Source organism: Melozone crissalis, unplaced genomic scaffold, assembly GCF_028551555.1.
Source record: "Melozone crissalis strain CALT ecotype California unplaced genomic scaffold, PUWL_Pcris_2 ptg000006l_1, whole genome shotgun sequence".
In the NCBI taxonomy this organism is placed as follows: Eukaryota; Metazoa; Chordata; class Aves; order Passeriformes; family Passerellidae; genus Melozone; species Melozone crissalis.
The window spans coordinates 43,630,657-43,654,580 of NW_026535784.1; the positions used below are offsets into that span (position 1 = coordinate 43,630,657).

The 23,924-nt window shown below is 43.5% G+C and overlaps 1 protein-coding gene across 7 annotated transcripts in view; it reads left to right on the forward strand.

Annotated features, from left to right (window-relative positions):
* Window positions 1-23,924, forward strand: part of EPHA5 (EPH receptor A5) — a 192,867-nt gene that overhangs the window by 39,149 nt on the left and 129,794 nt on the right. For all 7 annotated transcript variants that reach the window (XM_054295779.1, XM_054295781.1, XM_054295780.1 and 4 more), the window contains exon 3: window positions 3,901-4,564. In XM_054295779.1, the coding sequence (XP_054151754.1) occupies window positions 3,901-4,564 (664 nt within the window). The remainder of the gene's footprint in view (window positions 1-3,900; window positions 4,565-23,924) is intronic.

A 23,924-nucleotide genomic window follows, 5' to 3' on the forward strand; every position in this document is an offset into this window, starting at 1 on the left:
GTTTAGTGCTGTCAGTGCATGAATGCAACCATTAGAATCCCAGCACTTCATTTTTCAACAAATGAACTTTGTGCTCGCTCCCAAAAGCACAACTCCTGAAGCAGCAGTGGAAATGAGCTTAAGTGCATAACTCTGGGGAGCATCACCGTTGGGTCCTTGAAAACTGACCTGGCAAGTATGAAAAAAGTCAAGTGATGTTTTTAAGCATGCCTTCAAGTTAGGTCACTAATGATATTACTGCAACATCACAGTCATTGTAAATGTCAGTTCTGTTAAAGAAATACACTTTAATGCTCTTTAGATGGTACACAGCGTTTTACTGTGTACCTTGCAGCCATCCATAAACGTCTCCATGTGATGAAACTGGTCTGAGCCATTTCCAGTGCTGAGATGCTTCCTGCTGGAAGTTAACACTTACTCGTGTATGCTTGTTGGTGTGAGGAGTTGGTTGAGTGATCCTCCGACCTTCAGCCAGAAAAAAAGCAAAGTTAAAGTCATTATGTCTTTCCTGGGTGATACTGGGATGTGCTCATGTGTCCCCTGGGCTGGTTTGGCAGGGACCCCTCTGCTGATTGGTGGAAGTGGAGGGTTACTCTCCCTTTTCACCAAAAGGAAAGTCACCACCACCTTTATAAAAATAGGACTTCACCTTTATGTAGTATTATGCTTTAACCCCAGCTGGCAGCTAAGCACCCACAGCCACTCTCTCACTCCCCCCAGTGAGTGAGCAAATCAGAATGGTAAAAGTGAGAACTCATGACTTGGGATAAAGATACTACAATAGGTAAAGTAAAAGCTGCATGCACAAGCAAAGCAAACTAAGGAATTAATTTACCTCTCCCATGGGCTGGCTGGTGTTCAGCCATTTCCAGGTAAGCAGGGTGGAATTCTCATTACAGTCCCTATTCATGGACCAGACCATATGGGGTAATGTTGCAATGAACTCCTCTCTTTGCTCCTGCTCCTTTTTTGGACTTAGCCACAGACTTGAGTCCCTTAGGATTTTACCTGCTCAAAGTGGAGCCTTGTCTGTGTGTCACAGTCTCTTCAGGGGTGTACCTGCTGCAACACCAACATAACCACAGCCACAGATGCTTTGAGATGCACCTGCTCCAGCAGGAATGGATCCACAGCTGCTTAGGGCTGCTCTCCCACCTGGACTAATCCCAGGTCACATTCCTGTCAACTTGAGCTCACACTGCAGCTGCAGCACATCCAGTGTGGCATCACAGAAACATCAGGGATGGCCTGGGCATTTGCCAGCCTGGTGCTCTCTCACTGCTGACATCAGGATGTGGCCAGGCCTGGCAGAGTAAGATGGTCAGCAGTTCAGCAAGGAGCAGAACCAAGGAGCAGGCACTAACCAGGCTTTGGTGTGCAGTGAGGCAATCAAGCCCCATGGCAAGCCCAGGAGCCAGTCAATGAATAGCTCAACAACGATAACAGCTATAACTTCAATCTAGCACCTTCAGATCAAACCTGTCATTATCTCAAACCCTTCCAGCCCCACACTGGCCATCAAAAGGACTGTTGTGGTTTAACCCCTGCTGTCAGCTAAGCACCACAGAGCCACTCCTTCACTTTCCCCACAGAGAATGAGGGAGAAATCAGAAGGGTAAAAGTGAGACAACTCATGGGTTGAGAGAAAGACACTAAAACAGGCAAAGCAACAGCCACACACACAAGTGAAGTAAACCAAAATATTCCTTGGTAACACCACTTCCCATGGGCAGGCAGGTGTTCAGCTATCCCCATGAAAGCAAGGCTTCCTCATATATAATGGTGACTTGCAAAAGCAAATGCCATGATTCTTCCTGCCCCCAGTTCTTTCTTGCCCCACTTTTATGTGCTGAGCATGACACCATATGGCCTGGAATATCCCTTGGCCATGTGGATCAGCTGTCCCAGGTGTGTCCTCTCCCAGCTTCTTGTGCACCCCCAGCCTCCTTGGTGGTGGGATGGGCTGTGAGGCAGAAAAGGCCTTGACTGGTGTAAGTGCTGCTCAGCAGTCACTGAAACATCTCTGTGTCATCAACAGTGTTTCTAGCACAATCCCAAAGGTAGCTCCATATGAGCTGCTATGAAGAGGGTTAACTCTATCCTGGCTGAAACTAGTACAATGTTAGACAAATTCACTTGGAAGTATATATGTACAGTATATTTATTACTCAAATTAACCATGCTAGTTGATGGATGGTGTTTTTCTGCTTATTTCATATATCAAACCCTTCCTATTTACTGGAACATAGAAAATCTAGCTGCTGAATTATTCTGTGTTGCATACTTTTATTTTTTCTCAGTCACTCTCCTGGTAATTGTTAATTGCCTCTCCTGAAGTCAGGCATGAATCTTGCACAGATCTGCGTGGCTTTCACTGCAGACACATCTTTGTCCAATTCTGTGGTGCTGCCCAGTGACAATTACATCTTAATCAGTGTTGTGGCTTGTTTAAGCCCAGAGATACAAAAAAGGCTTGCAAATGAAAGTACTGCTTGCCATGGAAAAAATGTCTTTGGGTTAGGTTCCTTACTTGGAAGACTGGTGGTGCATGTGGACTCTGCACATCACAATGGGGATGTCCCTGCACAAGTCCCCACTTTCACATCCCTGGCTAGGGAGGAGAAGAAATGTTTTTCTGATGGTGGTGTTTGTAATTCATTTCTGACTGTACCATCAGGTTACGTTCTCATGTCACTTCTTGCTGCTGTTTTAATTTAAAATGTGAGAACAACATTTCATTTTAAAAACATATCTTGTTGTTACATTGACTCTGAGGGTGTTCTATCTCAGCTCTTCAGTAATGGCATCTGGGCTGAGAACACTCTTAACAGTATCTCAGGATGTATTTCCACAGAAAAAGTTTGGCCTCTAACCCTTAGAAGATATGCAGCCTGAAACAGGAGTACCTTTGAATTATGCTCTGTGCATTTCCTTTGTGCTGCATCTGCAGCTGTGACCAGGTGTGTGCAGCAATGCTGAGCAGAGGGATGGAGCAGGTGTTGGGTGGCAGATGAGTGGGTCAAAAGTAGAAGGGAACAAAACTGAAACCAGCACTGGCTCTCCTGGGTTCTTTGCTGCACTTAGATGGTTAATCTAATCTCTTAATGCAACACTAAGATCGTCAAAAGCAGAGGAAACTCTGATGTGTATCTGTGGTAGGCACAGTTGTGATGCAACTGACTCTGAGCTGCACCAGGAAAAACGTTTTTTCCAAGTGATGCCCTTCAGAGCGTGGCTAAAATAAAATGAACAAACAGTTGCTGCAATTCCCACAAAACTGCAAAAAAGTTGCCTGAAGCTCTGATTAAAAACCTGTGTAGCACATAAACAGCTCAAGATTTGCAGATCCCTGTAACCTGTATTGGAAGTAATCTTCTCTTTGCATGAGCAAGAACTACACTGACTAGTGTACTTGGGGATAGCAAAGGCTCATTTATTTAGTGTATCACTCCACTGATTTTCTGGCATGCTGTTTGGTGGGGGAGAATAGCTTGTAGAAGTGTGTTTTTCGTTATGTGGGGCAGTGATTTGAGGATGTGGTAGAAAGGAGCCTGGGGGCATGGGGACAGACGAACTGTGGATGCATTGGAAAAGCTCACGGAAATGGCCCCATCTGCTTTTGTTTTGTTTCCTGACTTAATAGTAGTGGACAAACCCAGCAATACGTTTTCCCACTTTTGAACTGTCTAAAACAAAGGGTTTTAACTAGCATCCTTTTCTATTTATAAAGGATCATTTATCTGACTTTACCAGGAATGTATCAAGCCTCTAGTACAGAAAGCTTGGCAATTAAAACATTTTTTCCCCTGAAAGTCCTGAGTTCTGAAGCCCAAGATGCTCTTTAGATGGGAAAGCTGAGAGTTGTGACTGTTTTAAAAAGTACTTTTCCTTTTTATACAGTGGGAAGAGATTGGTGAGGTGGATGAAAACTACGCTCCGATACACACATACCAAGTATGCAAGGTAATGGAACAGAATCAGAACAACTGGCTTCTGACCAGCTGGATCTCTAATGAGGGGGCATCCCGCATCTTCATCGAGCTCAAATTCACCCTGAGGGACTGTAACAGCCTTCCAGGAGGACTTGGGACCTGCAAGGAGACTTTCAACATGTATTACTTTGAATCCGATGATCAAGATGGGAGGAACATCAAAGAAAACCAGTACATCAAGATTGACACCATTGCTGCTGACGAGAGCTTCACAGAGTTAGACCTCGGCGACAGAGTGATGAAGCTCAACACGGAGGTGCGGGACGTTGGGCCCCTGACAAAGAAGGGATTTTACCTGGCTTTCCAGGACGTGGGCGCCTGCATTGCCCTGGTCTCCGTGCGCGTGTACTACAAGAAGTGCCCGTCGGTGATCCGCAACCTGGCGCGCTTCCCCGACACCATCACGGGGGCGGATTCCTCGCAGCTCCTGGAGGTGTCGGGTGTCTGCATCAACCACTCGGTGACCGAGGAGGCACCCAAGATGCACTGCAGTGCCGAGGGGGAATGGCTGGTGCCCATCGGGAAGTGCTTGTGCAAGGCAGGCTACGAGGAGAAGAACAACACCTGCCAAGGTAAGGGTTTGCAGGGAGGGCACTGTGCTGAGCTTCCAAGGGGGCAGGCAGCTGGGCTTTCTTCTCTTCCATGGCTTCTGTGCCTGGTTGAGTTGGCAGTGGTGGGTCAGGTTCTCACTTCCACTGAGGTCCTTTGAGCAAGAGTTGCAGCAGGAAGACAGAGGCCTGGGCTGGATGTCGTGGCACTTGACACCCCATGTGCAGGTGCTTCTGGTGCTGCCAACAAGGAGAATCTGACATTCTTCTATTACCCTTGGAGCACTGTACTATTGGGTCCACGAGGCAGTTGTAGTCTTATCTGTCATTTAGAGATTTATGTTATTTTTCCTCAGTATCAGGTTTTCCTTATGAGTCTTAGAAGCCCGGTTTCTTTTTTTTTCTGGACTGTACCCAGGAATGTTTGTAACCCAGGAAGTTAATCTCTCTATAGAAGATGCATTTTGTTTTTGTATTTGGAGGAGTGTGTTTTTCTGTCTTTATCACTCTATGGGGGGCTGGGTATTTGATGTGGTGTGAGTTGATTGATTTTCCTCTCTGGTAAATAATTTAATACAAAGCTGCTCAGCTGTTCAGAGTTAAACTTACAGCCCCACTGATAAAAATGCTTCCATATGTGCTGAAGTTTTCCCACAAGTAGCTGGCTGAAGTTCCCAGATTGCTGCTCAGCATAGTCTCCTGCATCATCAGAGGCCTTGTGCAAGAGATCTCGGGTATCTAAAGCTCAAGACCTAAAAAAGAATATTTACAAAGAACAATAGTGTACTCTGAGTGCACAATATCATTTTGTGGTTTGCTGTATTACATGCTTGTTTATGAAATTTGCCCTTCTGTTGTAAAAATGTAGCAGGTAGCCCAAAACTAATTTGCTTGCAAAAGAGAAGGTAAACAACGATTTCAATACAGTTTGCTCTTTGCAAAATTAATATGTATTGGTTATCAGTTCTATCTCAATTGGCTTGTCTTTGCAGCCACTTAATAATGGATTGTAATAGATACTGTGGGGAAGGCAGAGGAATTCCACTTCAGCTGAAGTCTGTGTTGCATTTTCTCTTCACCTCACTCCAGACACTGATTACTGTTTGTAGTGCAGTACAAAGAATAGATCAGTGCATATCCACAGCAAACTGTGGTCTTGATCCTTTAGTCCTTGGTCACAAGCTTGTGACCCTGAAGATAGTTCAAATCTCTTCAAAGGTTGACATGGAGAGAAAATGTAATGTTTGAGAGAAATGTTTGTGTTGGAGAAACCTCTACTAAACAGCATGTGGAGTGGTATTTTTAACCAGAATAGTATCCTTTTTCAACAGATGTAGTCAATGCAGCAAAATCTGTCTTGATTTTGCTTTTCCTGTGCTAATAAAGATATTTCTCCTTTTGCGGGGGGGAGAAGAGACTTGACTCCATGTTTGATACTGTACAATGGAGGAGCTAAGATCAACATTATTCCAAGTTGAGGAAATACAGACTGCCACAGACGAGGGATGTTGGTTGATAGATCAGCAAGGTTTTGCTTAATTATGGCAGAAAATACCACGTCACAAAATGACAAGACACAGATCAGGTGCTAGGTCTAGACTTTTTGGAGGAAAGGAGTCCTCTATTAGTCACCCTTCAAGTCCTGTCCTCTGATGCTACATTTCTCAAAGCACACTTAGAGGTCTCATAAGAAAACAGCAAAAACCAAAAAAAAACCCAACCAAAAAAATAGCCCCCTTCCCCCAAAAAAACCCCACTCTTAAAAAAAACAACTATGAACCAAAACAGCAAACCCAAAAAAATACAGATTTAAACCAGAAACCTGAGACTATCATTGAAGAAGCTGGGCTGCCTGTAGAAGGATTGCAGTGTTGAGATGGCAGTCTGGGATGTGCTTTCAGAGGACCTTAGTGATTAAAAGCTGTGCTTTCTGGTTTTGGGTCTAGGTTGGTTTTTCTTTTAATTTGTTTTTCTTAAGAGGGCAGTATGTGGCCTCTCAATTTATGACTGTGTTGGGTAGGACTGTGATCATAATTAAGAAGTGTAAAGATGCTTTGTGGTGGTTTATCCCTGCCCTGTTCCTAAGGTATATTCACATAAACTGCTCTTTATCTCACCTACAGACAGGATTTTTATCACTTTATTGCTCTAGAGGTGTTAAAACCAGTAATTCTTTTATTTTGTGTGGGGTAGCCCTAAATTCCATCACCAAATCAACGGGACTTGAGTGCCTATGGCAAATTCTGTTTGAGGGCCCCATTTGGGTGTCCTGTGTTTACCCCAGGTCATTGTGCCGCCCTGCTTTCCCTGCTGCTTGGCTCCAGGATGCTCTGTTAATAGGAGGCATTCAGCCTCAGGCAGTTCAGGAGGTCTGTATCCAGCATGTATGGGAGTTCACGTCGATATCCCATGTGAATAAAACACTTTCTGGTTTGGTTATTGTTACATTCACAAAGATGAGACTGTCTTCTAGGGCAGTGAGGTTAAACTTTGCATCCCTGAGCAGAGTAAGTAACACCAAGAAAGGTCCTATGTATTTGTAAACGCTCAACTTTTTTTTTCACAGTCTGATTGATGCTAAGGAAATGCACTCCATGCTCCTGGCTGACATAATGGTGGTCTTGGCACTCTGCTGTGTAGCTTTCACAAACACCTAAATAACTTCTGGCCTTTGGTTTGTAAATCACTTGGGTGCATCTTGCAAGCGGTCTCCCAGTTTGCTTTCACTCAGTAAGCAGCTTTTTCATCACCGTGCTTTGGGAAACATTTTCAACCCAGAAGAGCCTGGCTTTGTTTATTAAAATTTCTCCTGCAAAGATGACATTTTCCAATCTCTAGTGTCACGTCTGGACAGAGCGCACTACACTCTTTTATTAGAGGTGATGTAAATCCCAGTCATCCTCACAAACATATGGGAACTATTGAAATCCCTTCTGCCTACAAATCATTAATTGGCAATGATGTTCTGAATTCATCATCTTGTCAGCAGGGTTCCTGTTTGAAGAAGGCACTGACAGTAACAGCTGAGCAATTTCTCTCACTGGGGACTCTGAGGTTGTAAATATGACATGGTCTAATCTCCTTATATAATGTGCTCACTCTGTCAATTAGTATAGGCAGCTAGGTAGTAGTTACTGTAAAAAACTCAAACTATTTGGAGTTTTACACCTCTTTTGGCAACATGGCACATTTATCAGCAACTGCTAGGGACAGCTAGAGGTAAATTATGACTGTGTTAGGACATGCTTGTAAAAGACCAGTGTTGAGGTTCATTATTCACAGGAATATATTGCTGTGCTAGTTAATAAGAGAAATTTAAGCAGTTGCTCTGTGAATTTCTGTACTGGTTTCCAGTGGTGGCTTGGTAGCACTAAAGAACTGATGGTTATGGGCTTTGCCTCAGTTCAGATGGTGCTTTCTGAATGGACCCTTGAGGAAAATGCCTGCTTTAAACTCTGCTTGGCCAGTTTCAAGTTTCCTAATGGTGGTCTCTGCCCTAGCCGGCAATACTCAACCAAAGCTGAGGGACAGATCCAAAAATGCTGTAAAAATTGGTGTAGTGCCACTGACATTTCTCCCTTTACCCGTTTAGGGGTTTGACAAAAAAAGAAATCTGCCCAATCTCTGCTGTCCTTCTTCCTGGCATGGGTGAGTTTTGTTGTAACTTTAGTTTTAGTTGCTTACTGTAAATATCAGTACTCAAACCATTGGGGTTTGTGTAGGAAATGAATAGTGTGACAAGGGCACCTTCTGGCACTTCTCTTTGCATTCATCCTCACCTTCAGCCCAATATGTTTTCAGTGAGCAGCAAGAAGTATTTATTTTTATGCCTTTAAAGACAGTTGAGCCCGTGCAATTGGAAGAGAGGGGATGTTGACACGTTAAGCTAATGAGAGCCAAAAACATTTGCAGTGGTGAGGTCCTGGTAGTGTCCAGTGGGCTGCAAATGTAATTGATTTTGCAGAGCCTGGACTTTTTAAAGAGCTGAAGCACAAATAAATTAAATATTTGAGTAAAGAAAAAATGGAAGAAAAGAAAACTCTGCAGAAGGAGAACCAAAGTGAAAAGGTGAGTAATGAGGTCAGGAGGTCATGACACTCTCCTTTCCGAGAATCAGTGCATGCTGCCACTTGAAGAGACATCAAAAAGGAGTACAGCTGGTTTTAGCCAGCTAGCAGGTATATAGACAAGCTTAAAGATGTTAGAGGTGGACAAAATAATGGGGGAAAACTCAGTGATATCTTTCTTCACCCTTGATGTCTTCTGAGGAAGAACATTGAAACTGAGGGCTGGAGGAAAGATGGGTTGGGGTATAGTTTGCGGTTTTGGAAAGGAGCTGCTGCCAGAAAAAATACCTGGATTTTTTTTTTTTTTTTTTTTTGTAAAACATGTCTAGAATGTTCAAGTCCTTCTGCTGTCTTAAATATTGATGTTTGTTTGATTATTTTTCCCTTAATCAACTTTGCTGAACATACCTCAATGCATTTACAAAACCATATTTATTTTTGCTGATTGTTCATTACTTGTGTTGTGATTTAGGTGAGCCCTTGCCAAGAGAAATGAGTTTCTTACAGAAAACAAGGGCTGCAGAAAAATGTTGTGTTCAAGGTCATTTATTTTGGACGTAATTAAAACTAATTGACACCTAGCTTATGTAGTTTAGAAGTTTACCTGCTGAATCAGTTCCTGGATGATTTTGTTGCTGGCTGATTGGGGGTGAAGCAGAGCTACTCATCTTCCTCCCAAAACAGAGCAATCAGTGCAGGCTGTTTGAAGGCACTTTCCCAGAGCAGTGATTGCCATCCCGTTGATGAGCCACTCCAAGAACACTCAGAGGCAATTGTTTATTTACAGCTGTGCAGGAGCGAGCAGGCAGAGGTAGTGACCCTTGGCTGGTGAGGAGCAGAAGGTACCAGCTGTGGAGGGCTGGGAGACAACTGAGGACTTAAAGTGGAGTGATGACAGAGGCCTGGTTTGTGAATGAAACAGACAGCTGATACCACAATAAAGAAAACCCTGTGTATTTGCATATTATGTGTGTTTTTTTCAGGTGACACAGTGCAGGACCTCAGCCATTGCCTTCCCTATCCCCTTATTTCTAGAAATGGAAACATGCTGCTGCACGGGTAATCTTATTCTGAAACTTGATCTTTTGCTCCAGAGCAGACAGTGTTTCTGGTTTTACGCCTGATACAGCTGCAGTAGGGGGGCAACTTCTCTTCAGTCCATTCCACAGCTTGCCTGCCTCTCTGCCTCATGTTGGCTGAATTCTCTCTCTTCAGCCCTCTCCTCCTTGTTACCTATGCTGGAAAGGCAGCCTACTGCTAAATCCTGCCTGTCTTGTGGGAGACTTCCCAGCTGGGACTCAGGTGGATAAGGCAAGTGTGCTTTTAGCTTTGCAGGGGAGTGGAAAGCAAGCTAAGTCCAGGGATGATAAAAAGAAAGAAAAAAAAATCTCTTTTTAATTGTTCTACTGGGAGGTGATTACATGGCAAGAAAAACAGTGATGTAAATATTTGGTATATGGAGAATACTAAATCTGGAAGTACAGTTGCCCCTCCAGGGAGTTCTTTGCCCATCACTCATACTTCTTGTGCGTTTTTCTGATTAAAACCAAATTGGCTGGGAATATAGCATGCTACGTGTTTATATAATTATGAACTGAAGTACCTAGTTAATTTTAATTAGTCACAAACCCAGCCAGTGAATTTTTTGGCCACACAATGTGTATTCTCTTTTCAAATGTAAAGAAAGTCACTTGAATGCAAAATGCAGGTGTCACTGAAGGGAGAATGGGCTTCATTCTGTAGAGAGGTGTGTGCATGTATATATTTAGGTGTTTTGTTCTGCAGCTGAAATAATTAACAAGAGCAGGGAAATGTTTTGCACAGATCAAAACTGTTGCAGCAGGACTGATTAAATATTACTGTCTTTGTTTTGGTTTGTGTGGGTATATTTGCCCTCCTTTGCATAGGAGGCACAGTGTCCATCTATGTGCAATGGTTTGTGCTTTACTAATGAGCTGTAACTTTCTGCACTACCTGGTATACTCATAACCCCAAGGACTGAAGATCTTTCCCTTGTTCTGCAGCGATGCTTTCAGGCTGCTGCTTTGACCAACTTAACCTTCCTGCTCCTTGCAGTCTAGCTGCTGTGCAGTCACCTTTCAGAAGGACAGTTAAGAAGTACTTTATTCCCTTCACCAAGTGTAGATTGAGCAGACAAAATAAGGTTTGCAAACAAAATAAGGTTTGGAAATGGCTTCAGAAGTGTAAACTGTGAAGGTCATGTTTGCTTCTTTACCATAAGATATTTTGGGACAGATCTTAGGGTATGCTTTTTAGTTTGGTCCTAGATAACTAAATTTTATTTACTTGAGTGCTGCCTTTGTTTAGTTTGATCATTCCTGAAGATACTGTATCCATTGGTAGATTAGGGAATTTGTTAAATTATGGGATGGCAGAGGTGTTGTAGGACAAAAGGAGTGTTAGCCTTGGTGTGGTTAGATTCCTTTGATTGCCAGCTTTGACTTTGAATGGCTTGGAAACAGCTCACTTATTAATTGTGGTTTTTTGAAACAATTAAGGACTCTGGAAAACCACTACGGATAAAGTGCATGAATGCTTGTTGGCAATGCAGTGAATTTAATTGCCTTGATTTAAGATACAGCTGTGCCCAGCTGCCCACTCTGTCCCAGCGCTGGAAGCTGCTGCTGGCTCTGTAAAACTGGACCGCTTGCCCATGACTGATGTAATCAGTGGAGTGCTTGTCCTGATGTCCTGGCCTGGGGGCACTCTCCCTAGATGGTGATCTGTGGCAGAAGGGTCGCTGCAACCACTTGAACTGCCAAGGGTCTGCTAGAGCTCGTTTGTCAGAACCCTCATTCCACCTAATTTATATGGGGCATTAAAATGAAGTGGTACTATTGTTTTGCTCATAATTTGGGTTTTCGGTTTTGTATTTCTCATTTAGAAACACTTAGCAGTAGTTAATGATGTGTTGACATTTCAATAATAAGCTTTCCTCTCTGCATGCTTTACATCTTGACCATTTTCACTTGCTCTGGGTTAAAATTGAGGTTGAAATCCAGGCTCCACAAAAGCAGGCTACAATTGTGCCTTGTATGGACAGATTCACAACTTATATTTTATTTTATTTCTTTAGCTGAATAAACTTGTATCCTTTACAAGGTAAGTGTTCAGTAGAATGAAGTAAGAGCAATGAAACTGCAATACATATATCTGTAGAAAGAGTTGAATCTGCTCTTCATGATAAAAGAGATACCCATTCATTTTGCTGGAAGATTGTTCATTTTTTATCACTGAAGAACTTAATCTAGTATAGACAGAATTTTATGTATGAACAACACAGGGTTAAGGTTGTATTGAACATGGTTCTGATGAGCTTCCATTTTTGATTTCCCTCAGGGTGGTTAAGAGGTTTTTAATACTGGAGCAAACTCAGAGGGGTAGGCGTTACATAAACGCCAAAATGTATACACAAAACAGATTAGAGAAAAAAACCCCAAACAAACCAAGACAAAAGCGGCAATTCAAGGCTTGTGGATGTCCCTTATTTCTTTCATACACCTATCTTTATAAATTTATGTCCTTAAAAATACAGCTGAAGTTTGAAGAACTGGGATTTGAGATGACAACTTTCTTCTCACTGTAAATGACAGTCAATCAATTTAATGCCAAGAAAAATTCTACTTCCCTTCTCCTGAAAATTCAGGCTTTAAGAGCCGTAGTAAGTGGCAGTATCAGGACAAGCTCCCTGGCTGGGGGGTTTGAAAGAAGACTATCCCTGCCTGCATGCCTCCTCATGCCACCCACAGTTACTTTCCTGGATGCAGGATGGGTGGGAGAGGATACACATCAGCAGAGCACCTTCATCTGCATCTTCATGCTCCTCACAGAGCCCACTGTGGCAGTGATGGTGTGGACTCAGCCTCCCTGACAGGTTTGCCTGACCAGTGCGGCACTGGGGTGGTGCTGGCTTGAGATGTGACCCATTCTTGGGGTGACACTTGGAGGGGTATCCTGAGCCAAGTCCTCACAGTAGGCTTTGACTAGCTTATGAGTAGTTTTGCTGCCACTTGAGCAGTGAGTTTTTTCACTGTGAGGAAAGAAACAGTTAATGCAGACTATTAAAACACCTCCCAGGTCATGTGGAGGGCTTTCCTCTGTTGGATCTATAACTACCAACTTTGTGAAATAGGTCAGAGTCACTATTCCTGGTTTTACAAACAACAGCCTTGGGCTGGAGACTGAGTCAGTCAATGCCATTCAGAGACTAGAGCCTGAACCAGGATTTTGGGTATCAGTGCTGTGCTTGATCTCATGTGCTCTTTTCATGCCCTTAGACTAACCTAAAGCCCTTTTAAGATCATTCCTCTCCAGGTGGATTCATTGGGAAATAACAATGAAATTAACATTCCTCTAGAGATGGAATTTGGACAGAAATTGTCATTTCAAAATGCTTGCTTTTGTACCTCAGTTAGGTGCTTTCTTTCGAAAAACCACTTGACCTGGAGGTACATTTTCTGAACAGGACTCTCATATCACCTAGATGCTCTGCCTAGTGTGGCAGCTGTGCCAAGGAATCCATCTCTACCCAGGGGTTCATTTCACTACCAAAACATCAGCATTGCTGACTACCAGACACTCTGCATATATATAAAAAAGCATCCCCCGCCCCAGCAGACTGTCCAGTCCCTCTGCATGTGTGTGACTGGTATTACTGTAATAAAGGGAGCCTGTCTAGGGAGCCAACATGATCTTTGTTGAACTCCAAGTGATGGTTGCTACCCAGGTGAAATCACTGTCTCCTGCCTGGGCTGGGAGTTGCTCTGGTACAGCACTAATTCCACAAATTACACATTAGAGGGCTTACACCAAATTGGACAGTCTGTCATCCCATTGCAGTGGTGACAGGGATCACAGTGCTGCCTTCGAAAGCTGCCTGGAAAGGAAGGTTTTTAATTACTGCAGAGCATGGGGAATGTGCTAATTTGTAATTTGGTGGAAGCAACCTGCAGGCTGCAGCTTCCCAGCTCCAAACTGCTTCTCAGAGAGCTTGCAGCCCAGGCAGTAATAGAGCTAGGAGTGTGGGCTTCACCACTGCTGGGGCTCTGGCAGGTTCAAGAAGTGACAGCAATGTTGGAATCTTGGGACAGGAGCCAGTGTTTTATTAGTATAAATCCAAGGCAATTGGGCATGTTAATTACTGGAAGGAATTCACAGCAGGGAGGAAGAGGTCCAGGATGATGGGGAGATGCCATATGTAATTGCCAAGGTCCACAGATGCCCTGTGACCCTGTGCTGCTGGGATTTCCTGCATTGCAATGCTTGACTGGCAGCAGACTGAGTGTTGTCATTGCAGGCTGCAATGTCTAGAGCAAAGTGCCTGCAGAGGGAATATGAGGCAAAAATAGCTTAAGGCTCACAGAGTACTGTAGCAAAAATAATCATGGGACCCTCCAGTCCCAAGTCAGATGTTGGTCGGGGCATTTGTAGGCACATCAGTGTGCTGATAAGGGGTAAGCAGAAGGTTGATGTGATTTTACTCTTCCTGTCCTACCTGATTTTGAGTCTGCTTTTTGCTTGAGCAATTGACGTTCTTTTACTGCCAGAGTAGATGATCAGCAAGAGACTCTTTATAGAAGTGAAACGCCACAAACTTATGAAGAAAAAGGCAGGTGTCTGTCTTGCAAAATAATATTTCCCTCTCTGCCCATCTGATGTCCTCAGTCAGGCTCAGATAAAAGCTTTTTTCCCCTCCCTGGGCACAAGACTGGCCCATATTATTTATTTATTTATTTGTAATTTTTTTTTAGAAGAGCTTTTACATTATTTTTCTTTGCTTTCACAGTTCAAGCATGATTTAATGTGTCAAAACTAGTTTGCTTAGCTGGCCTTGATTATCTTGCATACTTCCACTAAAACAGGGCAATCATCCTTCCAGGCACTGCTGCTGCCCAGACAAATGAAGTGTCACAGCAGCTAGGACCTGCTCTTGTGTTGTGACAGCAGCAGCATCCTTCAACAAAGCCATCAGCAGGGAATTTAGACAGGGATAATGCCTACAGATATGGCTTGGGTCAGGGCAGCGTGGGCCCACACAGGCAGATGTGGAGACACGCTTATGCTCGGGAGACTTCATCGATCATTCATGTGCACAGGCATTCTGGTCCAGATTGAGAGTCTAGCTAGTACTAGAGAGAAAGAAAACATCCTGTTGGTGCCTGCACTAGTGAGCCTGGCAGGAATAACACTGAGAGACCTTGCTGCAGGGTAGTGCTGCCAGACTGATACATCTGGTTGCAGGTTTCCTGGCAGAAATGAATTGCAGCATGATCTTTTGCATTTTGTAGTCAGTGGGGATTTTATCATTGATTTTGGTGGGAGGGAGATGATAATCCTTTATGATATGTTAACGAAATTATTTCCTGGCCTAGATCTTTATTAAGTGTCGTGCTGACTGCCAGCAGAACACAGCCTATAGGAAGGAAATTTAGTTCATGATAATTGGTATAACTCGGAACTATTTGTCAGCAAGTGGTCTGATCCTGATCTCCTCCAAGCTTCCCAAATATCAGTTTCTGTCATTTTGTGGTTGTCTTTTTCTCATGTAATGCAGGAGGACACAGGCTGAAGTTCATCCACTGGTTTCTGCACTCTTCTCCATTGAGGAGAGTAAGGAAGAAATTTTGAGTTGCTTCTCACTCTAATTAGTTTAAAATGGCATAGCAGCCCTTGAGCCTGGCTGCAGGACATGGTGCATTGTAGGAAGCCTTCCCTAAGGTGCTGCTGTGTGCTCAACTGAGCAAGAGCTCTGCACTTGGCATCCTCATCATTGATGTCTTCATGCTCTTGTCTCCTGGATGCATCAGTAACACTCAGCAGTCAGGTCAGACATCTCCTGGTGTGTTTTTGCTGGGGTGTGTGGGATGGCTGCCAGCTAGAAATCTGGTGCTCAGGGTCTAGTGGAATCGTTGTGTGAGTCTGTTATTGACGGGGCTCTGACCGTGGCTAATGGCATTGGCGAGTTGTGTCATCCTGATGGTGAAGGCATTGGGTCATGCACTGGCTCTGAAATGCAGCATGTTAAGTGCACTGGTAGATGGGGGAAGTGCTCCCTGCCAAATCCTGCCCCTCCGAAATATTGTGGGACTGTTTGATTTGATTTGGTGGCCTCTTCTTTTCTCCTGTTTTGTTTCTTTGGCTCGGGTTTTGTTTGGGGTGGTTTTGTTTGTTTTTTGGTTTTTTTTTTGTTGTAGTTTTCATTTTTTGTTGTCTTTTTCCCGATAAAAAACTATGCTAGATCAGACCTTGGTGTGTAAAACTCTGGCCAGTGTTGTCTGGCGGCTTGATTCCATGACTCTGTAAACTGACACAAAAAGTGTTTATTGTTTATCAAGATCCCTGTGCATGACTCCTCCTGTGTCTTCAGCCATTCAGATGTGTGCAAGTCATTTTGCTGTACTTTGTGGGCACTGTGTACACAACTAAAAACACAATGCCTCCAATGTGGCATCTGTGTTCAGTACCTTGTGAAGCTCTGTGCTAAGAAGAAAAATGAGTATTTTACAAGAAAAGACAAACTAGCCCAAACTAGAATGAATGCTTTCAGGTGAAAGCATTTGCTCTTAGGTTGGAAGCATAAAAGCACCAGCTTAAAGTTGTAGTGTTCACTTCCTCTGAACTCACTGTAAGTATTTTGCCACTCAGGTTGGGAAGAAGCAGAGGCAGCCCAACAGTCGCACTGCAGCTCTGTCTGTAGGACTGAGTGTGCATTGAGGGATTTAGTGAGAGACACCCTGTTACTGCTTGTGTGCTGCTGGCAGGTGGGTGAGGGCCCATGGAAAGCCAAGCTAGAACGTCTCTGGTTGTGGAGTCACCCTCAGTGTTTTGCACTGCCTGCGTGCATGAAAACAGTGTGGGCTGTGAACACAGAGAAACAAAAATACTCCTGAAAGTTTATTGGGAAAAGGCTTCTGGTTTAACAATTCAAATTTTAAATGTTTCAAAGACTGATTTCTAGATGCCATTGGGAAGAGTGTCAGGCCACATTCAGATTAGCCTTATTGTTCCATAATATCTTACTGGAGTACAAGGTTAATTAGTACCATAGGCAATATGCATTATTCATCACAGCAATCAGGCTTTTCTTCTATTGGTCTGTTGTATGCTGCAAATGTTTTCCCTTCCATTAACAAATTCTTGATATATCATTTTCAAATTTAATCCTGCCAAATCATATTTGTGATATATAAATTATCTGGGCACTCTGATACTGATGAAAAAATACTTCAGGTGTCAAAAGTACCATAATTTTAATGTTTAACTCCTGGCTTGTTTGGGCATAAACCTGAAGGACCATGGGAGCTACAAGATAATTTTATTAATGCCTATCTTCAACCTGCCCCAAACTGGGGACAGCACTGGTGACACAAGTAGTGCAGTTGTTTATAGTAGTGTTTTCAGTGCTAATTATCAGCAGTATTTTGTTGCAGGTGTGCAGTGCTGAACTTGTGTTGCTGCTATGGTACTGTGGCTGCTTGCAATACTCCAGCACAGATCTCAAGCATCTCGATTCCCACCCTGACATTTGTGGCAGGGGAAGGCTCTTTGCAGCAGGGCTCCTTCAAGCAGGAGGGCTAAATGTGAGGTGCTCTTGGCTCCTTTGCAGAGCCAGGGTCCCTGCCTTGCTCCAGGGTAGGTACCATGTGGGCTGCAGCTGTCAGCACTGGCTGGCAGGTTTGCACAAGGTCTAGCAAGTGTGGTTTTCCACTTGCAAGGTGTGTTTGTGGTGCAGAGGGTTTGGCCTTTCTTTCTCACTTCGAGAAACCAGCACTGCCTCATCCTCAGCTGGCAGTGTGTCCACTGAGAAGACCCATGCAGGAGGAGGAGTTACACAGTGAAGTGATTCATCTGATCCTTGCTCATTTTCACCCCTGGGGTCCTGCTGCCCTCTTTGTCCAGCATTCAGGAGTCTGAGTCAATCCCATATCCGGAGATTACTGTGTTGAAGATGCCTGGCATAGCTACCGGAGCAGCACTTGGAAAACACGGTGATCCCTCTCTGCACCACACCTACTGAAAGAATGGTGTTAGTCTGAAAGATATCTGAAACTTGTTTCACTGCTGCTTTCAAGCTCTGATGTTTCACCCTGGCTACCCTTTCTTCACACTTCTGGAAGAGTTTTCCAGGCTTCTGTCAGCTGTACACATGTGCGTTAAAGTGTGTGGGATGGGTATTAGGCGGCAAAACTGAGACACAAAACTGGGTGACTTGCTGAAGATCACACAAACCAATTTTGATAATTTTGATGGAGCTAGAAGGCTTAGGCTTCCTGCTTCTGCCTTCCTTGCTTCAAGATCATTAGCAATTTTTCTCATCTCTCTTGCTGTCCTGAAAAGGATTTAGGCATGAACTTCCTTTCTAACATGAGATGGGTTGGCCTCCCTGGACAGCTGGGTGAGTCTTGCAAAGTGATGTTGTGCTGTCAGGGCCCTGGGGGAGTAGCTTGAACTGACATGGCTGGAGGATAAATATGGCATATTTCTACATTAAATAGCCTGTGGCAACAAATCCACTGTTCAGGCAAGGAATGCTTGAGATTCCTTTGTGTTCACATCTGCAAGTAAATATTTTCCGGCACCCTGACTCACTTCCCTTCTGCCCCTCTTGTTTTGTATGTGCATTGTTCTCTCCTCCGGACTCTCCCTTTAGGAGGAGCCAGCTTAGGTGGCTGCTTTTCTGCTTTCCTCCTCCCAGCTGGCATTGAGGGGAATTCCAAGGGCAGGATTTTCACAGTGGAATGCAGAACACAATGTTTGATTTGTGTCAGATAACAGAAAAGAAACAAATGCTTTGAAAGTGAGTACCCCTGGTGTGTCCGTGGCTTTCTGGGGCAGTTTGGAAACAGCTTTTTAGGGAGAACAGGCAGGTAGATAAGTGCCCAAATTACACTTATCTGTCAAACAACTGGCAAATGTCTGTGGTCTTTGATTTAGATGCTGTTGTGATATAAACAAATGAGCAGTCACAGGACTGTAAAGCGGTGATGATGAGTATTATTCTTTTCTCCTGATTATTACCCACTGCTTTGAAACAAGTAGTTGAGATTCTTGTCAAGACCTCTGCTCTTGTGTAAAAGTGCATTTGTAGAGTAATTCTGATTGCTTCCAGTTAAAAAGGAATACACGCAATGTTTCCTTAAAAGTTGGTTGTAGGCAACAGAATAATAAGTAAAACGTACATAAAGTATAATTATGTAAATCACCAAAAGTGGAATGGCTTAATCAGCTTAGTCTTTAAGAATCACATCAATAACTTATGAGCTTTGATAAATGTGCAGTGTATAGATCCTACTTTGTAGCACACTGTTACAACATAATGACAAAGGAATATAATTTTTCAGATAATTTCTGAGGACAAACCCAAAAAATTCACAGCATTCAGTGGTGTGTGAATTTTGTGTTGTGTTGTAAATCATCATGGCTAAAAGTATTAATGAGAGAAAATCTTCTGCAGATGCTGCATCCGTAGATCTCTGAAATAGCTTGTGGGGGCAAACACTAGACTATGTGGCTGATAAATAATAGAAGAGTTTCATTCCCTCTCCTCCTCCTCCTCTCCTTTTCCTTAGGTTTACATGACATGAGCACTGCTTGGGAAAAGTGCCATTAAGTCTGTACCAGAATGGAACAAAAGCCATAGTTTTTCCAGAGAAAAGTTATATTTCTGTTTTGGAGCAGTGGGTCTATATGCGTGCAAGTCGGAAGGCAAGAAAAAGCTATTTATTGCCACAGCTGTCTGACACCATGAGTAAAGAAAGAACAATGGAATCAGAGAGTGTGCATAGGAAGGGAAAAAGCCCATCATCTTTGCTTCAGCCACACAGATATAACCAGCCTGTTTGCCTTTTTCAGATGTCCTTAAACATGCAAACAACATGTGTACCTGAGGCTGTGCCCAAAGGAGCCTGTTCCTGTTCCACCCCAGGAACCTACTGATGTGGCATTTGGTAGGCGTTGTGGATACTCTGTTGTATCTTTCCTTTGTATTTATATCTCATAAATTTATTACATCTTCTTGTTAAAGAAGGATATGGTGCTGGTGCTAATGAAAATGACCCCATAAACTCAGGTTTATCCTCTTTTTTTTGTTGTTGTTGGGTTTTTTTTGTTTTGGACTCTGCTTTGATAGTTTGTTTTCTAATGGCAGCAAGAAATCAAAGTCCCCTAGATGCTTTTAAAATGACTATGTTTGGAAATATTTTGAATCTTCATTTCTTAAGGAAAAAGTATCAGGTTTTGCTGTAAATAGCTTGTTTGTGTTTTGCAAAAGGCAATAAGGAAATGTAGGTTTTCCCGGGCTTTAAAACAGCAGCAACATTAATGTTAGTAGCACTAACACAAGGCTTCTTCAAACACAAGGGAGTTTTGTGGGTGATGATGAAGAAAAAGGGACTGAGCAGTCAGTCTCAGTTATGCTTCTTGTACACTTGCCTTTCTGAGGTGGAATTTCCAGGGCTTTTGTCACCAGATCAGATATCTGTTGTACTTTGGGGGTGTCATTATCTTCATTTGGTAATGGGGAGCAAAACAAAGAAAGGAATTGCCAAAATCATGGATCATTCAGTGGAAAATCAGGCTTCCCAATCTCATAGTGTACTTTCTAAAGTGCATGCCTGTGCAGATACATGACTGCTATTCCTTCTCATTAGTGAGTGTAGGCATGTGTCTTCTGTATTTTAGCTGATCTTAAGTGACTTGCTTTCCTGGCAATAGCTTCAGTGATGTGATTTGTCATTTACAGTTGAGGGGGTTTTTTTTCCATATATGTAGGCCAGGATTTCAACTGTAGCTCGTCAAACACTTGATTACATTTTGTATTAGATGTTCTTACAGTCTACAGGATTTTCTCAACTAGGTTAGGAAAGCTAGAGGCGGGACAACATCATCAATATCTGAGTATTTACTTTGTCATGTCCTAGGCTGGAGAAATAAGAGATCTTTAAAATGTATAAATTCCACTACAAAGTACATTACTGAGTTATCAGTATCTTCTCTCCTGGATCAGGCTGGATTGAATATTTTGCTGTTTGCTGACTTACTAAAAAGGGTAATTTGTGGCCTTTTCTGTTTTGCTGAAGCACCAATCTGAATACATGTTCCAGTGTTTGCTTTAAAATAGCATGCCGCTGTGCATGGTGTTTCTACATATTTAATTATCTCTTGAAAAGAGAGCGCAAGTGAATCCGTGCATGTTGCCTCTGTGACAACAGAACTAGATCTCTTCCCTTCAAGTAAAAATTAAAACAAAAGCTCGTCCTAACTTAGTGCAAAACTGGCAATCTGCTGTTTAGACAAAACCTCTCAGACTTGCAGCTTCTGCAGCCAAAACATACAAGTGCAAAGTCTCCAATAAGTGATAATTAATTAGCGGGTAGAAGTGAATCCTGCTGTGAGCCTTCCGTCCCTTCAGTTAAACTGTTTTATAATGTAATGCTATCAAGATATTTCATTGTACACAGAAAGGAAAAAAATAATGAAATATACGTTCTCAAATTCCCATATGAGGCTGAGTTCCTTTCATTTATCGAGCTTGCTGGTGTGCCTCCAGAAATTTTCTCCAAAATGATGACTAGTTCTTTAATTACACTTAGATAGAGCTGTGTTTGTTGGTGGTGTTTGAAACTGCAGATTGAATTTAGTACTGTAAGTGTCATTAATCTGCTGAAATAAAAATACCGAGTTTTTAATAAGGTCTCAGTTTAATGTTTTTAAAAGCTCTGAAGAGATTTAATGCTAAAACAGCCAATATAAATCTGCTTGGCTCCTCTGTCTCTCTCAAGCATGTACCTCTTTTCAAGGGAGCTTGGCTCACACTAATTGCAAAGCTGTTTATTGCCTGCATGAATTTGATGGACTCTCACTTTTATTGTTAAAAGTTGTTAACATCAGAGGTGACCAGGAAACTGATGTGACAGGGTCTACACATGGCATTAATTGCCCTGAGTTTTCTGTAGGACCCCAGAAAAACCCCAGCCTTTCTGTTGGGCTCTAGACACCTACAGCCTGTGTGAAAAAGTTCTTGGGTTTGACTCTTACTCTCTTTTAAGCCTTACCTGTGTGGTTTTGGCTCCTGTTTTGGTGGACTTGTCTATATCCTTTTTGATCTTGTCAGCAAGGGTGTATCCATGCCCCTACATGATATTGCTGGTTGCAAGGCATTGGGAGATGGAGCTTTGTAGCTGCATCAGCCTGGCACATAGAGATATCATGCAGTGCTAAATGGAGTAGAAATATGTCATTGCTTTCATGATTACAAATGTTAATTCTTAAATAAGTTCCAGTCTATTTTTTTTTCCTGTGTTATTTTAGTTTTCCCTGTTTTTAGCCAAAGGTAGTTTTTATAGCAAGTAATCAGATTGATGGGTTTCAAATGAGGAAGGGAGAACATTGCTTGATGGGTGTTCTAATTTATATATATGAAACATGCATGGAAGTCATGGTGACTTCTTTATCAAACTTTACTCATTCAACTTCTGTGGACCTGTCACCATTTATACTCAGTGCACAGCAGGTCCATCCTCCTCCTCCTCCCTTCCTTGCTAAGCTTCCTTGTATGGGAGAGCCGAGGGGACCTTGCCCCTGGAGTCAGGATGGAGCTGCCTGCATGTCAGTGAGTGTATTTAGCCATCCTAATAGTAAATATTGTAGTTGAGAGGCAGTGGTATTCACAGGGGAGCTGTATCACTGCAGTCGCTTCAGAGCAACAAAGAGCGGAAGCTGCACCAGCCTTGAAGATGAATCAGTGCTGCGGTGATTAAAGAGATATACATTTCCCGTGCTCCAAGGAGGAGTCGGCACTGTTTTCCCCAGGGACTGTCGTCAGTCTGTAAATAAAAGATGCTGACAGTTTCCTTGGGGAGCAGCTTAAGGACTGAGAACATCGTTTGCCATTAGATACTCCTCATTAGTCAGTGGCTGACACAGGGAAGGCTGGGTGGGGTGCTGAGCTTTGGCATTTTTCCTCTTCCTGGCATTATCACCCCTTCCCTTTTGGGGTTTTGTCCCACCATCTAGCTGACATGAGGGAATACCTGTGGATCCTAAGGTGTTTGGGGGGGTGGAGGTGAGGAGTTTCCTTGGGGACTGAGTGCTGTGTGGAGTTAGAGAAGTGCAAATAAACACTGTCTCCCAGCAAGGGCAGAGAGCCTGTGTGCTTGCAGGCTCGGGGCTGGCAGGGCACGGATGCTCCCGAGCACCACAGCACAGTTAATGAGTACTGCTGCTTTTCTTCCATCCGTGTGTGAGCAGCTTGGCAAGCAGGCCAGGGCAGATGAGGGGGCAGCTCAGAGCCCAGTTACTGTCCTGCTCTTTAATAATTACTGTTTCCAAATCCCTTTCAGTATTCACAGCTCAATTTATGTGCTAATTGGCCCTTTTAATAATCAAAAGACAGAGACTGTAAAAGTCGGTGTGTGCGTTCTCTCAGCAGTGCCACTGTGTAGCTGTGATAAATTATCTGTGGCAAATGTTCTGTTGCTTTGTGGTGCTTGGCCTCTGTCAACCAGCACGTTTTCTGCTGGTTCTGGTGACCTCCTCTATAAAAACTCTGGTCTGGGAAGGAAAAAACTGGCTACAAAGTGCTGTGGTGCTGCTGGAGCAGAGCAATGCTGAGGCACAAGAGAGGGGATGATGTTTCAGGGAGGTTTTCTGCTTTGGGGATGGTGATAGAGGAGTGGAGACCACGCAGCTCCTCCCCCAGATGGTGTGTGAAGAGCTCTGCACCAAAAGTGCATGTTGGAGTGAATTACCCGTAGCGCCTCTTAAGGTACAAAAATAGGATTCTTCATTTTCACCACCTCCCTTGGCTTCCCGTGTCCGCCTCCTGCCCCTGTCCCCCTTGAGATCCGAGGTGGAATGAAGCTCAGCTTCCTCAGTGCCTCTGGCTCTCCTCTCTGCTGTCACACACACCATTGCGTTTTGCCGGAGCTGCTCGAAATGCAGCTATAATTGTCGAGTACATGTCTGCTCTCATTCCCTCCCACTCACCCTCTGGTACCTTGTGCCAGGCTCTGCTTTTTCCTGAAACCCCTCCAGTCATTCCTAGCATTTCCACTGCCCCTCTCCCTCTTCCCTGATGCACCAGGGTGTGTGATAAACCCCCTTCTGCACACCACAGCCCTTCCTGTGCACTTCTGAGCCCTCACCAGGGCTGAAGTTTTTCTGTGGTATCCACATCAGGAGAACCTAATGTGCTGGGATGCAGATTGCCTTTTGCCTTGGGATCAGGTTTGCAGTGTCACCAGGCTCCCTGGCAAGTGGAATCAATGCCTTTTTTTTTTCTTTTTTTTTTTTTTTTT